At 33.0% G+C, this 18,499-nt stretch overlaps 2 protein-coding genes across 3 annotated transcripts in view; both read right to left on the reverse strand.

Moving 5' to 3' along the window:
• Positions 1 to 5,603, reverse strand: part of LOC143232600 (eye-specific diacylglycerol kinase-like) — a 424,387-nt gene extending 418,784 nt beyond the window's left edge. The window contains exon 1 of the mRNA XM_076468219.1: positions 5,508 to 5,603. The gene's annotated coding sequence lies outside the window, so the exon portion shown is untranslated. The remainder of the gene's footprint in view (positions 1 to 5,507) is intronic.
• A 10,126-nt stretch (positions 5,604 to 15,729) lies between these two features.
• Positions 15,730 to 18,499, reverse strand: part of LOC143232602 (protein kinase C-binding protein NELL2-like) — a 116,913-nt gene continuing 114,143 nt past the window's right edge. The window contains exon 20 of one of the 2 annotated variants that reach the window (XM_076468222.1): positions 15,730 to 18,302. In XM_076468222.1, coding sequence (XP_076324337.1) covers positions 18,032 to 18,302 — 271 coding nt within the window. In that variant the 3' untranslated portion in view covers positions 15,730 to 18,031. The remainder of the gene's footprint in view (positions 18,303 to 18,499) is intronic. The other variant, XM_076468221.1, reaches the window with a different exon arrangement.

Consider the following 18,499-nt stretch of genomic DNA (forward strand, 5'->3'; position numbering starts at 1 on the left):
TTACACGTTTTTTGAAACAAATACACTATAATCATGTGATAAATACAAATTGCACATGCATATCTATATAAATATAATAGTACTGTGTGTTTTCTGTTATATTTCAATGTAATTACTTCACAGGGTGTGGATTGATCTTCACCAAATTGGAATGGGGGCTCATTAGGTCCATTTCGAGGTACATACAAATTTTCAGTTACGCATTTTGTGGTTCTTAATGGTATTTTCTACCATTACTTCACCCCCTGTAGATGGATCTTCACATAATTTGAGGTATATGGAAACTCATTACATCACTGAGGAGGTACATGCAAATTTTCGGTTACACGTTTCAAGTATTGCAGTTTATATAGGCGTTTTTGCGTTTCTTATAATTTTTTTTCATGTCATAAGATAGCCTTTCATTAAACATGGATTTACATAACTTCCGTCCAGGAAAGGAGTAGTTCAGTTAGTATATAAATAGATTGTTAATTTTAAAAAGGAACAATTTTCTTTCGTCTGTGGTTTCTTTTCAAGATCCCAAATTTTTTATCTTATTTTCTTCTATCTTTTCGAATCTCCTTTATTTCAATGGTTTCTGTAGTATAAATAGTCACTAGAGTTCCGAAAACAGCCAGATACAAATGCACACGAAGAGATCTCAATGTACGTATAGCTGCTCAAAAACTGCCGCTGGGAAGAAGTAATCTAAATAAGAGATTAAAATGAGCATTGGTCTAGGAACAATGAAATAAGCAAAGTCTTGCAACAATCAAGGACAGTTTGTCCAAAGGCAGAGGAGAACAGTAACATAATCAATGTATAACATTTACAATGAAACAGAATGGGTGATCGTTACAGGCTTAGGGTTTCATCTTAGCAAAGATGTAAATGCTCTGAAAATAGAAATGGCACTGACTGCTTACGAGTACAAATACATTCCGATCCAACATGGTACTTCTTCATCAGACAGGGATTCATCATCCAGTAAGGAAATGTTCCCAACTATACAATGATTATGGGAAACAATATTATGAAAAGAGACTAATGGAACGCTTACAGTTAAGGTTTAGTCTGAACACAAAGTTCCAACGTAAATGTCTTTAAAAGGTGAGAAAAGCAGCGAAACAACTTGGCCGAGTTGTTTGATGTAATAAAAGACATGTGGTACAACATTAAACAATCGTATATTGAGAAACTATATGGCAACATGAAAACAAAGGGCTTCCATACACAAAAGTCGTGCATCGTAGAAATTCATGTTTCCATAATTATTTCTCTTACAATATTTATTTGTAACAAGCGAAACTAGCTTAATATTTTGCTAAGTACGAAAAGAACAAACAAGCTAAATATCACTATCAGTGACGTCTATAGAAAGGTAGCCAGTTGGTAGCAACTGCCTTTTGTAGTGTTTACTCATAGTAGAATATAATATTTGACTGTCACTCTTATAATGCACTTACAGCAAAAAGCGTCATCTTCGGCATCATATTAAACCTAAGACCCTCGGATTCTCATTCTGATAGGCTAAACACCGGGACATGCTTGGAATAATGTGTGTGTGTTTTCTCATAGCAAAGCCACCTCGGGCTGTCTGCTAAGCCAACCGAGGGGAATCAAACCCGTGATTTTAGCGTTGCAAATCCAGAGACATAGCGCTGTACTAGCGAGGGACACTTGGAATAATAGAAGGAGAAAATTTTAATAAGGAAGTTCTAAATAAAATTAGGCTTCTGACATTGGAATAATAAATAAGCAAAAACTTTTAAACGTAAAACGAAGCAATTAACATTTTTTTTCATGAAGTGAGAACAGTTAAAATAACATCATAAAACATAAATAATGTATTCTGTAAATTTAGGTGAAGCGAAAATAAAAACAAAATTTACTAAATACCAATGATTTGGCTTTTTATTTTACATTTTAAAATGATTATTAGTTAGTTAGTTATCACCATTAGATTCCATCAAGGAACATAGGGCCGCAATCGCTTGCGGATTCTTCAACAGGTATTTAAGTGAGTAGGTTGTTAGCCCACTGCACCGAGCCGTCCATAATTTAGTAGTGTAAGACTAGAGGGAAGGCAGCTAGTCATCACCACCCACCGCCAACTCTTGGGCTACTCTTTTACCAACGAATAGTGGGATTGACCGTCACATTATAACGCCCCCACGGCTGGGAGGGCAAACATCTTTGGCGTGACGCGGGCGCGAACCCGCGACCCTCGGATTACGAGTCGCACGCCTTACGCGCTTGGCCATGCCAGGCCCACTTTCGTTGAATTGTCAGATAAATTCGGTCTAAAATGTTTTATGTTTTTGTTGCATTTTTGTTCTACACTTTTTCACGTTCGCTCCAAGTTATTTTCTCTTTTGAAAGCTTAATTGTACGTAATGTTACAACCTGTTTTTACTGTCTATTTGATTTAAAACATTACTTATATGTTTTCCTATTAAAGAATTTTATCATTCAAAATTCACTCCTTTGAACAAAACATTTTTGTCATGAATATTACGTAAGCGTATCTGTGAAATAAACCAATATGGAGAATATTCTGTTTCAGTATTTCAATGTTATAATAAATGTATTAAGCAAATAAACCGAACCCTCATTGTAATTTGATATCGTGAAATACAGTGAGTTGAGTACCTTAGATATATATCAAAACTATTTTGGGGCTTTGTCACGCCGTTACAGTGTATGTCGCTACATTCGGTTTAACTCTATCTGATAGCATAACTTCCATTGCAAGAAGATCAGACGTAAAGCTGAAATATCCAACGTACAATATTCCTCTCTGCTTGTTTCCTATTGTTTATTTAGTGTACCAGGAATGCGGATTCTTGGTGCACAGAAGTCCGTTGGTTCTACGTTAGAAGTAATATATTTGTAGGGAAAAGCATTAACTCCTGCTTCATTTCTCAGTTGTTTAAGGTCCACGACGGTTAAATAAAAGGTATGTCTGGAAGATTTATTTTGATGAAATCATACCTTGTTCACCTCGTTTACAGAAAGATATCAATCGTGGTTATGTGATATTGTTGTCTGGGGCACATGTTCAGCTTCTTGTACTGACCTTTGTGTTCGCGAATTAACTCCTATTACAAGACTGGATGCGACTTGTTGCAAGTCTCTTTCTATATGGTTCTGACCGCTCAAGATGATCTACGTTATTTGGTTTTACACTATCGTTAATTACAAGGGTATCTTCAACTTAAAAATTTTAAATCCTCGATCTGAAGTCACTTTATAATCTGAGTGTACAAACATTTTGTGTCGGAAAATATATCTGCATACCTTTCCTAAAAGCGATCAGTTTTCGGTCAAAATACACTATTTACAAAACACCAAAATGTAGTTCCATCGAAACTTTTTCTTGCAGTAGTTGTCCTAATCCAACTGAAAACGTTATTAAAGTCACATTCATTCGTGAAACGAAACTTTAAGGTCCATTACAATAATTCTACAGATAGATTAACTAGTAATCTCTCAATACACTATTTTAGCTTTTTTCTCTTCACCTAAGGATGAGCAATAGACTTGAGTGTTTATAACACTAAAATCCTGCCAGAGTTTAGGACAGTTGTAAGATAGACAGGATTAAATAAAGTTTTAATCATCACAACATTTGTTTTGATTGAAGCAACAAGTCATTTAAACATCACAACATTTGTTTTGATTGAAGCAACAAGTCATATAACCCGGAAGATTAACTTAATTCGTTTTATTTGTTTGCTTATTGTTTTTTGTGTGGGATGGATGGTCAAACTGGTATTTGCTACCCTTTCAAAAGGAAGGCGTCAGATAGTTTTCTTGTGTGTGTTGGGGGTTCAAACTAGTAGTCGTTGCTCTTGCAGGAAGGAGACATCAAAGAGAATTTAAGTCCTTCTCAACCTAAGAGCTGTTTGATTGTACAACGAGGAAAGTTTTATTTTTTGTACTCTATAGGTTTTCTGACTGGATATTTTACAGTAAAGGAACAATTTAAGAAGGTAAACTGCATGTATAGTTCTATAGATATTATTTTACTATCACTTTTTCTACCATTATGTTTGTTCGCTGTTTTTAGTTGCCTAATGATGGGGTGTTGAATTATTCATCCACGTAAAGAAACAGAAGTGTAAGACCCAAAGAGTTTGAAATTTCTGCTTAAGGTTTTATGCACAATAAAAGAAAATTAGGGAAATATAAATAGACATTCATTAACCTTTATTTTAAAATCTAGGTTGACTATTAGACTTAGTCTAGGACCTAATTCACTGAGCTATCCCACACCTCTAACTCTTCTACAAGCTATCCTTTTAAAATCACATATGATAGTGGCCTTATGACATTAACAGAATACATTTGTTACGTGAACGATCTGAAATTATGTCACACAAACGCCTGGATCATTGCATAATAACTCGATTCACTTTGCAACTAAACATGTTTGAGCTCATCTATCTTGTATTATTCGTCATGATTATTAATACAATTTTTGTATGCTATGAAAACAAAACATAAAAAGAGTAGATTTTATTCTACCAATCAATTATAAAGTTTAATAATTTATAAGCCTTGACTTCTCATTTTATAAAATTAATTTAAAATCCACTTTACGAGAGATCCTTAAGTTACTCCTGTCCAAAACATAGCCTCAGCTTTTATTTCAAGATTGTACGCCCTTGAGGTTTATATCACCTGATTTCACACTCAAAAAATAATATTCTGAAGAAATTTTGATATTTGAATAAAATTAGCTTAATACAGCAAATACATTAATATGAATCTCATTCGGGAAATTTATCAGAATTACTATCTGGCATACTTTATTTGAAAATATAAATGATTTTTAAAGTAATCTAAATACTTAAAATAAACTACTAGAAAATAAATTTTCAAAGTGAAATTTATATATTTCCCCACATTTCATCACCTGTAGCAATATTTCGGTTTGGTCTGAATTTCGCCCAAAGCCACAACGAGGGCTATCTGCGCTAGCCGTCCTTAATTTAGCAGTGTAAAACTAAAGGAAATGCAGCTAGTCATCACCAACAACTGCCAGCCCTTGGGCTACTATTTTACCAATGAATAGTGGGAATTACCGTCATATTATAACGCCGCCATCGCTGAAATGGCAAATATATTTGATGTGAGAGAGATTCGAACCTGCAGACTTCGGATTACAAGTCGAGTGCCTTAACCACCTGGCCATACCGGGCCTCACTTTGTCGGTAATAGTCCTGTTTCATTACTCTGGCATCATTCCTGTATCATTTCAGTAACTTTAATAAGATGCGTTTTCTTTTTCTGCCCAGATTGGCTGTTAATGTTCGACGACAGAACTGAATCAGCTAACGTGTAGGGTACAATTCATTTCTGTATCAAATCAGAATGTATTACAAACAATACTGTTTTTCCACCCTTAAATTTACTTTTGCCTTACGTGTCATAGTCACAGATCGTATGAATGACCAAGTTCGATATTGAAGTTTTAAAAAAGTACAATAAAAAAAATTTACAAGAGAAATAAGACTTACGTTGACAGAACTGATTATCGTCGCCAAGTAAAAAACGTACGATAACACACACAGACACAAGTTGCTGACGTATGCCTTGCCATTTGGCACTATTAGTATTATTAACATGCGTACACCCGTCTTTCTAACATGCTTCTGCGCACGGTAACGTGGAATGACTCTCCTCATCCGGTAACTGACGTGCCATCTAGGGATGTGAACAATGACATGACAAAAGCACACGTTTTAAATAACGTAAAATTCACTGTGTGTGTGTAACTTGTAAACAAATGTATTTAAGGTTTACAAAATTTTATCTCCATAGTGAAGCTCGTTTTTGTAAAAGTAAAACAAATATTTGAAACACGTCTTCACAACTTCATGAAACCAACGGAAGATTTTGTTTCCACAGTAACTACATACAGTTATAACCACTTAGATGTATAATGTCTCTCTGAAGGAAATTTCTCGATGATTAAAAATAATAAGTGTGAATTTTCTTATATTAAAGCCACATCGAGCTGTCTGCCGAGACCACCAGAGGGAACCGAACCTATGACTTTAGCGCTGTAAATCCGTAAGCTTACCGCTGTACCAGCTTGGGACGATAAATAAAGGAGAATCAGTCGCAAAATATTACAACCATACACAATAGAACATCGCAAACCATTCCAACATGTTAACTTCTAAGACAGGCTCTCTCCCCGGATACTTAAATAAGCTTTCTCAGTTCAGAAAGTATTTCATGACAAACTATCTTCTATTAATCATAAATATGCCTAATTTCGTAGCAAAAATATAGGTGGACACCTCTCACTAATAAAGAACCTCACTTAGAAACCTACATTAAAACTGATGGGAAATACATGACATAGTCATTGAAATTCTCTAAAAACATTCACAATAACCTCAACACAAAAGAAAGAATCACCCTTGAGGTGATAATAAAAACTACTTATAAAAAATAATACTATTGTTATACTCGATAAAAGAACTACATCACTGGAGATTACCAACAAGTCAGAGACAAACATTTTTACGAACCTAGCCTTCGGCCTAACTACTGAGTTTAGAAAGGCCAACAAAAACAAAAATACTTTTTGATACTTAACACCAAAACAGTATTTTCCAGAGAGATTTTTACCCATTCCCTAAAATCCATAAACCCGATAATTATTGTAGTCTTATCATATCTGATGATAATATGGCTAACGAAAGTTATCTATTTATGTTGTTTACTACATGACAGACGTTCTCTGCCTTCTTTCTTTTATATGAAAGACGCTACTCATTTTCTCAAAAATATTCAGAATATTAATTATGATGTTTACTGCTTCCTAACAGTCTTCTTTGTACAATGAACGTTTTATCTACGTACGCTAACATTTCACATGTTAAAGTTCTAGAACATCTTAAAATTTTCAACAGCCTTGAATAAAAAAATATATAATTGATTTCACAACCTTTGTTCAAATCCTGAATGGTAAAATCAGCGGTTCGATTCCCCTCAGTAGGCTCAACAGATAGCCCGATGTGGCTTTGCTGTAAGAAAACACACACTTTCCATTAATCAATAAATTTATATTTAAATATTTTCCACGAGAAATACGTTATCTTCGTGTCACCGTATCTTTAAGACATGGCTTCATACATACCGAATCATACAAATACAACAACGATTCAGAGACACCACAACATATTCACTACCGAAGTTCTGTCATTCAGCCAATATAAAACAAAACATCACTCAGAATCAACCCCTTCACATGAAAAAAGACCTGTACTAACAATAATGATTTTAAAACGTACACCAACTCACCAAAAACTCCACGTAAATAATATAACTTTTTAATTCAATTTAAAACCTGACAAAATATATTACTGTTGCTCCCAAACATTCTAAACCACAGCAATCCAACATAATTCCTCTCTTTATCACATATTGTTCAAAACTCAAAAATGTTTCAAGAATCCTCTTACAATATTCTAAATTCTACTCTTGGGTGAAATGCTAAAGCAAATCTTCATTGAATTTCTTGTAGTTTTCTTTCGAAAAACAAAAACCTATAGAAATATTCTTGTTGTCGCAAATATCAGTTACATGGTATCAGGATGGTTGTTCTCCTTCTGATAATGTTTACTCAATCTTACCACTGCATCAATTGTGTGATTTTCATTTGTATTTGAATAGAATTATAAAATCCGGCAGAGAAACAAAGGAAGTTTATTTTATCAGTAGTTTAACTCCTGTCACCCATGAGATATTAATCTTGACACCCCTCTATTTCTAATCTTCATCCTTTACTTCTTTCTGGAAAGGCACGGTATGATCAGATGGTTACGTCACTCGACTCATAATTTAAGGGTCGCAGGTTCTAATTTCTGTCCTGCCAAACATTCTCACCTTTTCTGTTGTGGAGGCGTTATAATGTGAGGGTCAATTCCACTATTCGCTGGTAAAAGAGTAGCTCAAGAGTTGGCGGTGGCTGGCGATGACTAGCTGTCTTTCCTCTAGTCTTACACCACTAAATAAGGGACGGCTAGCGCAGATAGCTCTCGTGTAGCTTTGCGCAAAATTCAAAACAAACAAATAAACGTTGGCGAAACAGAAAGAACCATACACATAAGTATAATGGGACACTTCGACTATTTAACAGCTCCAACATAAAAAGAACCACCAAATTTACTAATAGAATATTTAAAGCTTTTTTTTCCATTCAACAACTACCATCACAGACGAACGGAATTTTAACTTTCATTGTTTTTATCTTAATAGGAATTTTGGTTACTGTTGAAAACTATTAATTTTTCAACAGTTAGCTTTAATGTTCGAATCGCACACTACAGAATCGATTAGAATTTCTTATATAAACTATCATTTACGGTTTGCTATTTTGTGCACGTGTCTGAAGAAAGATTAAAAGGGAGTCTAATTAAATAATAATCCAACTACACTTGGTGTTATAAAGTCATTTATCTGTAGAATTAATATACCTTTGATTCTCCAATACGCACAACAGAAATTAAGTACAAGTATCTCTCCAAGTTGTGTTTCGGGAAATGTTTTTACTCTTTCCAAAAAAAAAAGTAAAACTTCACACATGTTTTTAAGATGACAGTAGTCGGTAAAAATGAGCAAATACATTGCCTGTAGCTGTTATCAAGATTCACTATTGATCTTAATGTTAATAATTTATTTCTGCTACAATATGTGTTTGTATTCATATTTTTTTAATAAAGTGTAGTTTTGTTTCCCTGTTTTAGAAAACAGAAGCTGCATGATAAGGTAGCAAACCAATAGTAACGTAAAGCAGTCGTACGTTATATAAAAGTGGATGAGATTGAACTGTGTTTCGTTCACAACATATTCAGTTGATTACAATTTCTCTTTGTTTGAATTGAACAAAGTGAAATTCTATTTACGTATCTACTATATAACAATAAGAGATTCCAACTGTTTAGCTTAGGTCAAAATTGTTCAATAACAAGAAAACGAAGTCTCATTTTGCTTGTTGACATTCGACCTTGTGTTCATGATATACGAGGTTGGAGAATCATTACTGATAATATACAGTAGTGGTGATTCAACGAAGGAGGCCGTTATAGATCACTTTCTCTTCATGGACCCTAACACGTTCATCTAGTCAGTGGGTGATAATACTAGTGGCGTTGTAAGTTTTACCGTTACACTGTTTTTTATTTGAATGGAAAGCCTCCTAATACTTCACCCAATAAATCTCTGGTTGCACTTCATGCTGGCCACTGTCTAAGTAAATGTGATTCTCCACTCCCTTGAAGAATTCCACTTTAGAACGATAGAATCTTTTTATCAATTAAGAATGCCAGCTCGTAACCAGAAAGAGAGCTGCGAGTATGTGAAGAACAGAACACAATCGTTTAACCTGTTCAATGCCGTAGACGAGATAACTCGTCCAAGCCGATCGGTAACACAGTGCCACGGACGAGTTAATTCGTTCTCAATAATACCTATCTTTAACGCTAGATGTCAGCACCATACATGTATTTGACCTACTTACATATTATTTCACTTTCGATCCAAAATGGCGTCACGAAAAAGATAACAAAATGAAGAAGCATTAGAGTTGTATTTTGAACTTGGTTCGGAGTTGTCGTAGCAGCTGAAATACTTGGCAGTCAACAGGTTAATCATTGAACGTGAGGTGAGTTATAAACTTGTGTTGCATCTGTTTATATCACCATTAGATACAGTTGGTTCAGCTCTTTCAAGTTTGGTAATTGCCGTTTTCTATATGAGATAACGGATTATGGGTTTGATTCAAAACTGACGTAAAACAAGTATACGTTTAACACTAAAACATTATCTACACCCGAAACAAACTAGAAAAATAATTGGAAACGCTTCCTCACTTAACTCTGTCGAATATAATATCACACTAATGAATAGTAAAAATAATTTGTTTGTAACAGCAGAGCTTTGCGCTAAATTCAAGGAAGTTTTAACTGTTAGAGGAAACTGTAAAGTGCAAAGAATATTAAAATGAACGCTTTATAAAACAACGTTGAGGAATTATGTTTTTTTTTGTGGGAGGGTTTGTTTTTGTTTTGAATTTCGCTCAAAGCTACTCGAGGGCTACCTGCGCTAGCCTTCCTTAATTTAGCAGTTTAAGACTAGAAGGCAGCTAGTCATTACCACCTACCAACAAGTCTTGGGCTACTTTTTTTACCAACGAAGAGTGGGATTGACTGTCACATTATAACGTCTCCACGGCTAGCGGGGCGAGCATGTTTGTTGTGCCGGGGATTCGAACTCGCGACCCTCGGATTACGAGTCGAGTGTCTTAACCACCTGGCCATGCACGGCCTTTTGGGGGGGGGGAGTATGTTAGATGAGACTATGGACAATATAGGTTGTTTTTATAGACATGGGATGAAAGTCATAAGAAGCTGGTAAATCACTTGTCATTCCTATTCAATTTGTCATATAATTACTTTCATAATTTTCCACTAAACATATCGATTTGTTTTTATCTTGAAATTCATCTATCTGTGTTCCATTCGTTTTAAAACCTCAAGTTTTCCCACACCTAATAAGCCATGTGTGAAAACAGGTTTATCATTTCGTAGGTTTTGACTTTAATAACAGAGAAAAAAATGACACTTTTTGGGCACACAGGCAAGGTCTTTTGCCCACCTAACCGCCACCACCCCATGCATGTCACTGAGGGTGAACGATAGACAGCGTATTTTGTGTGTTTGAACCTTTAACTAATTACCGTTTGAAGTCATTGTATGTCTTGGTTTTTTCAATAAAAATGATTGTGAATAGTTTTTTTTTCGTAATTTTTCCAATGAAACTATATTACTTCACCTTTTCTTAGGATGAGCAACGGCAGTCGCAGTTCCGATGAATATCGTACAGGAATATGAATACATCACTGAATGTTATCGTAATCTTTACTATTTTAGCGCAACGCTAGACAATGAGCTCTTGTGCCCTGTTTACCATGGGGAATCAAACCCTAGATTTAAGCGTTATAAGTCTGGAAAAGTGATTGCTAACTCACTGTGAGACCATTGCTAATGAATATGAAAAAGTGGATTTTTCTGCTAAAAAATGGGAGAAGCAAAACCTAAAACGTCAATAGGTAAAAAAGTTATGCCCGAGATGATTTTTCGCGGTATTAGACTACATACACTATGACGGTTTGACCAATACAGTTAAGTGTAATGTAGCTGTATAAGGATGTTTATTTCATAGTCTCATACTGTGGCTTACTTAAAAAGCAAGTTTCATATTTTGAAACACTATCTTGTGTGAAAATAATATAAAATTTGTAATTGCTAAATCATTTCGATTATATTAGGTTGAGGAATAATTCGTGAGCGTTTTTAAATAATTTCTTTCAAGCATTACATTCAAGACTATACAATACTTCAATGCATGAATATATTACACCCAAAACATTTATTATGATACTTTATTTCATGTAATACCTAGGTATATAGTATGCATTGTTTTAAACGAAATTGCAAGAAATTAAATGCGAAAAGCAGATGGTGTCGAAAATGCTCGATTTTGTCCACTTGACATTCCATTTAATGAGCTGAAAATGAAAGCAAAAATTAAAGACATATGAAAATCAAACACACCATCTATTAGAGCAAAAAATTATCTACCAAATGACATGAAATATTTTGCGAAAGCGTTTCATTTATGAATATATTTTTTTAACTTGAAAAAACGCTCACGAATTATTCCTCAACCCAATATTTTACAGACCCAAAAGTAAGCTTGTCACTATTCCAATTAAGTGAAACCCGAACTAAACACACACACACAGTTAATAGTGTACGATTGACTTTTAATTCAACATTGAGATCAGGTTTAGTACAACAGAAAACAAAAGTGCAATTTTTAAGACAACAGTAAGGATCTGTATATCTAACGTAGTGGGTATAAGAACTACTTTCTGTATATATTTATAACAATCAATCTTAAACTACAGGCTGCTTTTTAACACTAAGTCACCCATAATTTCATATAGTAGTCAAACTGTAACATTTTGTGAATATGACTAACAACCGTTTAAAAAAAACAACAAAAAACACCATAATCAAAGAATGTCAGTCCATTCATAAATACAACAAACTATGTAAACTTCAGTGCAACCATTGTAAACCTCACCAAAAGTTAAACCATAGCAAGACTAGTATTAGTTCTTGATCCATCCACTCTTATAAACTGTTTCTTTTCTATGATAGATTATATCTGAAATATGTTATACTCAAGCATGTAACAGATTGGTAGAAATATGCATTTGCACATCTAATATTAGATAGGAAAATTTGACTATTGACTATCATAACAATCTTGGTTGACTGTTTATGGTTTAAACTATACATGTTTTGATAGTGATTTTTAAATACATTTTACATTCTGGATATATTATTAATTTCTTTAAATTTCAATTCAAAACTATATACACTGAAAGTTATTATACATAAATATATCTTAACTACAAAGCTCATAATGTAGTTTACAAGCTGTAGTACTGGAAATACATTTACTACTAGCTTTATAATTTATTTTCTTTGGCTACAAACAATGTAAACTACACTTAATGGATTTTTTGATTTTCATTTGAGCTAAATGGAGAAAAATACCAATGGTTTTGTTTAGTTTTATCAAAGTTTGACTTTTTAATAATAAGCATTCTTTAGTTTATCTTCTAAACACTTAATTATTTTGAAATTAAAAGAAAAAACTTTATTTGATTAATACATCTGATGCAAATAAATTCTGTATCAACAAAACATCACTCATAGTAACTATCTCAGTACAGCTGTAGAGATCAGTGTATGAAATATCTTTGTACTGTTTTCTCCAATGTTATTATTTCACTTCTAAAGACTTTTCTGAACATTACCGAGTTATCTTCTGTTCTCTTTTTACATGTTGGTCTCAAAGTCCTTGAGAAAACCAGAAAAAGAGTGATTTAGGAGTTTTAGAGATAAAAATTAGGAAAACAAATGTTTCAGTAAAATATATGAATAACTGGAATAATGACATTTTCTAGAGATATTGAACTGTTAATACAGAATGTACAAGTACTACACTCACACAATTATTAGAACACTGAGATGGATAATGAATAAATTTGCCAAGTATGGCAATTAATCCAGGTTAATCAAAGGCTGCATACAAGTAACAGACTATTGTTAGGAAGACATGATGCATAGCTAGAAGAGTTACAACTCACCAATGGTTGACTCAGTTTAGCTATGAGAACCTAAAGTTAGATAAAACTTATTTGTTTGTAAAGTCACTTTGGAACATTAATATATGAATATTGAGTTAAGATATATCCTAGAAATGCTACAGTACTTCTAAATCAATTTATCTTATTTACATCACACTTTGATAAATCAAGCTAGTATTGTTATTTTCTTCTATTTATATTGATACAGGACTACACAGAATAAAACAACTACAATGGCACTAATATGAAACATATCACATTAATCTGACTTTGGATATATGTACTAATGAAGGCTGGAAACAGTGAAAATTAAGTTAAAGTGACAAATATGTGATTTATATCATGCTCTGCTAGTTCAGACCATCCAAGTATATTAAAAATATCATCAAATTATACCTTAGGGTTAAAAGTAAATCTTGACAATAAATGTCATATAATGCACAAAATAGAACTAAAAGAAAAACAAGTGCCGTTAAGTTTTATAAATAAAACACTTTATATACACACAATATAGTAGTGCACCTTGTTAGCAGTTATTACAATGTTAGCTCTCAGATCACACAAAAAGAAATATTTGATTGTTTCTAAAGAGAACTTATGTTGTGTCAAAGATCTTTTATTCTTTCTTCTACTGTAAACCTCTTCTGAAAGAGCAAATGGTAAAAGGAATAATTGACAGCATGAGTTTGTTTATTTGTTTGTTTTTAAATTTCGCACAAAGCTACTCAAGGGCTATCTGTGCTAGCCGTCCCTAATTTAGCAGTGTAAGACTAGAGGGAAGGCAGCTAGTCATCACCACCCACCGCCAACTCTTGGGCTACTCTTTTACCAACGAATAGTGGGATTGACCGTCACATTATAATGCCCCCACGGCTGAAAGGGCGAGCACGTTTGGCGCGACGGGGATGTGAACCCACGACCCTCAGATTACGAGTTAATAGCATGAGAAGAAATTTAGTTGTATTCAAAAGCAAATTGAAGACAGATATGAAATATATTTTAATTATACACAAATGATCATTTAATTCACAAATACCTATATACACAAGCCACTTTTTTGGGTGTCTCACTTGTACTATATTATAAAAGAAAAAGAATGAAGTTTATATCAGTTATTAAATTTGGCACTTCCACTTATTATTAAACACCTTCAAAGAGAATGACAGAGAAAGCTATTTTATCCATGACATAAAATTTAAGTTACAAGGAAAATATCTGACATGATATGAAAACACAAAATGTATGAATCAGAAACATTTTGTTAAGTTTTCAATTTGTCAGGTCTGAATATTAGGCAGAAGAATAGATAAAAAAAAGTTAAATATTGTATTAATGGAATGCCTTAAGAGAAAAGATATATAAGCTTATATTTTGAATTGTTTGTGAGCATAATAGTTTCAATAAGGAACTGGGAATGATTTCTTTGTAAATTGCTTCAATTTACCAATTAAAGTTTTCTTTAACAATCAACAAATAAAAATTATCAGGTACAATTATTATTAAATAAATATTGGCCTTTGATAAAATTCATCTTAAACTTGGTGATAAAAAAATGTTTGTTGATAACAAATGACTAGATACAGCAGTGAACTGTACAAAGAAAAACAAAAATTGGATACACCCCCAAAAAAACACAAAAGACTCAGAATCCATATGAAAAGAATGTACAGAAATTGGGATACTTATAATGATTTTTATTCTCACAGAAAATGTTTGCTGGCAGTCAGGTACAATAAATGTGAATATAAAGATAAAACCCTGTAAACTGAGCACTTTCAAAAGATGTACCTTTCTTTTTCAGGTGTAAACTGGGACTGTTTGCATTACTGAGTGAGAGATTTATAATGGGAGTTGAGCAACATGATGAAGGTTATCTGGGCTTTCAGGAAGTGTTTTTGCATATTTTTCAATCTACTTGTAAGTACATTTCATTTCCAATAAAACACAATTGGAATGAGATCATTACATAAAAAGATGTTAGAGACGTTTTTCTTTACATGTGATCAAAAAGAACTATACCTAAATGTTGTTAAAGTAAAATAAAGTTGACACATGTAGACTGACTAAACAAGAAATGTTAAACGGGTCAATTTCTAAAGACAGGATGGAAAATTATCACAAATAAATAAGAAGTATTAGAAAGATCATGGGTAAACATTAAGAGTCTACATGAAAAATAAAAATTACTTTTCTGAGAAAGAACAAACCAATAATTGAAGTTTACTTGTTCCAGGATCTAAATATATTCCACAATGCAATAAGAAACATTATTTTCACGTTAATGGTACCACAATGAGTATCAAATTGGCTCCCAATTACGTCAATAATTTTACAGTTCATACTGAAAACCAGCTTCTACAAATAAGCCCTGTAAGTTTCATACATGACATTTTTCTTTGAGAGACTGTTTAGGTGGAGTACTCACAATGAATCTTTGTAGAATGGACGGCAACTGCCTGTTGTGGAGACACAAGTGTAGAGGCAGTTGCCGTCCATTCTACAAGGTTTCATCGTGACATTTTTCAAATGGACAGCCAATTTTGAATCACTTAAATAATTTATCCTATATTCAAATACCTTTTACAAAGCAATAAAATTTACCTTTAGTTACTCTCCAACCCAATTAACTTTCTTGATATCACTATCTTTTTAAAGAATAGAATTTTACACAATTTATACAAAAAACAGACAGACAGACCACAGTACCTACACTATAAAAGCTGTCAGTATGCTCACACAAAACAGTCAAGCTCTTAGAATAAAGAAAATCTGTTTAGATTACAAAAAACACACCAGGATTTAAAACAAACAATGTTACAATGAGGATATAAAGATACCAAAATTGACAGACAGATTGAAAACATCCTAAAATAGAGTAACACTAAAGTTTCAAACAAAATTCCTCTTGTTAATACCTATCACTTTAAACTCAGAAACATTTCACACCTTCTGAAAATCATTTTCATCTTTTAAAACTGAATGATCACCTTAAAAAGATATTTCCTGAGATATCTCCTTCCAGAAAAGCAGAATTTTAAAACATACTCTTATTCATGCAAGTTAATTACACTTCACCAAAGAATAGTTGTCATCCATATAATAGAACTCATTGTGAATCTACAAATTCATAAAATCTACCAACTTTTTTTTCTCACAATTACAACCAGAGAACTAAGAAAATTACTTGTGGAACACAGAATACCATTTACTTTATACAATGTAAAAAATACAATCACCAAGTATGTAAGATATACCCAAATTTTTGTTACAGAACATTTCAACAACCATAAAACTTCTAGTAACACCAAAAAATAGATCTCCCTATTGCTCAACACTTTAACCAACTTGGTTAAAGATATTTAACAGTGTTTCTCTCATTGTCACTGAAACAAACTTTAAAACAAAAGCTGACATAAAGATAAAAAAAACTTACTGGATTGCTAATCTAAATATTGTTCAACCTTGTAGAATAAATCTGGATACTGAAATCAGTGATCTCTGATCATTGACTTGTTCTCTGGCAGAAATTTTTCTTATTTACCTTTATCTTTACCTTTTTTGCTAACACTGTTTTACCCAATGACCTTGTTTCAAACTATGTTTTATTAGAAATGAGATATATTTACATGTGACTTAAAAATGTACAAAAATACTTCCTTGGATGCCAGGTGACACCTTCATAATATTACTCAACTTTTGTGTATCACTTATTCAGTTACACCAACATTCTGAGTTTATCCCTCAAGAAAAAAGGTGTACCTTTTGAATGTGCTCAGGTTATAGGATTTTTATCATCTTATATTAAGATTTATTGAACCTATGTGTTTTTTTAACATCACAAATACATGTATATATTGTTCATATATATATTAATGTTTTTATCTTTCCAATTAAAATACATTATATATTTTACTGTTTCCCTATCTTAATTTTCTAAAGATCTAATTTTCAAAAATGGAAACACCTTGGTGTTGAACTTAAGTTATCAAAACAAAATAAGTTTAATAAATTAAGTACATATACAACTAAACTCATTAACTGGGTGCAAACATTTATATACAGACTAGTGTAAATGATTGAGTAACAGTGAATCAGCATACCATAGTTACATCTTACCAGTTCCTGAATCATTTTCTGTCAAATTACCTTTTCTGAAATGAGCCTTTAAATAAATTAAATATGTACCACACTTTTTGAACAACCTACTGCAGGTGATAATATCTGGATGGCACACAAAGCTTTAAAGATTTTAACAAGACTACATTTGAAAATACGGCAAACATTTTTTCAACATTCCACAGCAATGACCAACAGTTTATACAAGATATTGGGTATTTTTAGCATACTTCCAACATTCTACCCCCTTCCTTTATTTCTTCAAAACCTTCCTCTTGAAATTCAACTGGAGCTTCTGAGCAAGTGGAAGAGGAACTTTCCACAAAGACACTGCTTATGAGCTGAAGGCAAAAGAACCTATTCTGGCCCTCACACAAATTATATTCCTATCCATTCTTCTTAACATGATTTCTGAGTATCACTCAGAGTTCATATCAGAAACCTCAGATACAGAAGAAAACAAAATAGGAATCTTTACTCCTCCTCCTTCTGGAATGTTTACCCATTCCTTACTGTGACCTTGGTGATTTTTTCCACTATCTTCCATCTGTGTGCTTTCTTGGGATTCAGTGAAATCTTGTTGTTTTTCTTTGTTGCCTAGATAATCCTTAGCACCACTAAATCTTTTTTCAATATTTCCATGGTTATTACTTGGATTATTTTCATTACTAATCTTTAAAGACACCTTTATATGGTGGTCTGCCATCTGTGAGTCAGGAACTTGTGTTGACTTTGCCACCAAGAGGAGCTTCGAAAAAGGAGAACTTGTATGAACGTAATTCTCAGTAAACAGGGGAAGATCTTCCACTTGTGTTGTTTCCTCTTTGAAAAGATATTGCTTAAAGTTATGGATAAAATTTGGCTTGATATGTTTATATTTGTCCGTAGAGGGCAAGACATCAGTGTCACCAAAGCTGGCAAGACAAGTAGGAGTATACGAACAGCAGAGTTGTCCATCCTAAACAAAACAAATGTTTGACAAGTGCATAAAACAATAAAACATAACACAAACATTTCTATTCATTATTAAATCAGTTGTAATAACTATACCATATACAGATTGAAAAAGATTTGGTATATAAACATTTTGTTCTAAGTTTGTAAGTTTTCTAAATTTTGAATGATATTTAAACCAAAAAAATTTGTGTGCCTAAA

The sequence above is a fragment of the Tachypleus tridentatus genome, chromosome 11 (genome assembly GCF_004210375.1).
Source record: "Tachypleus tridentatus isolate NWPU-2018 chromosome 11, ASM421037v1, whole genome shotgun sequence".
In the NCBI taxonomy this organism is placed as follows: Eukaryota; Metazoa; Arthropoda; class Merostomata; order Xiphosura; family Limulidae; genus Tachypleus; species Tachypleus tridentatus.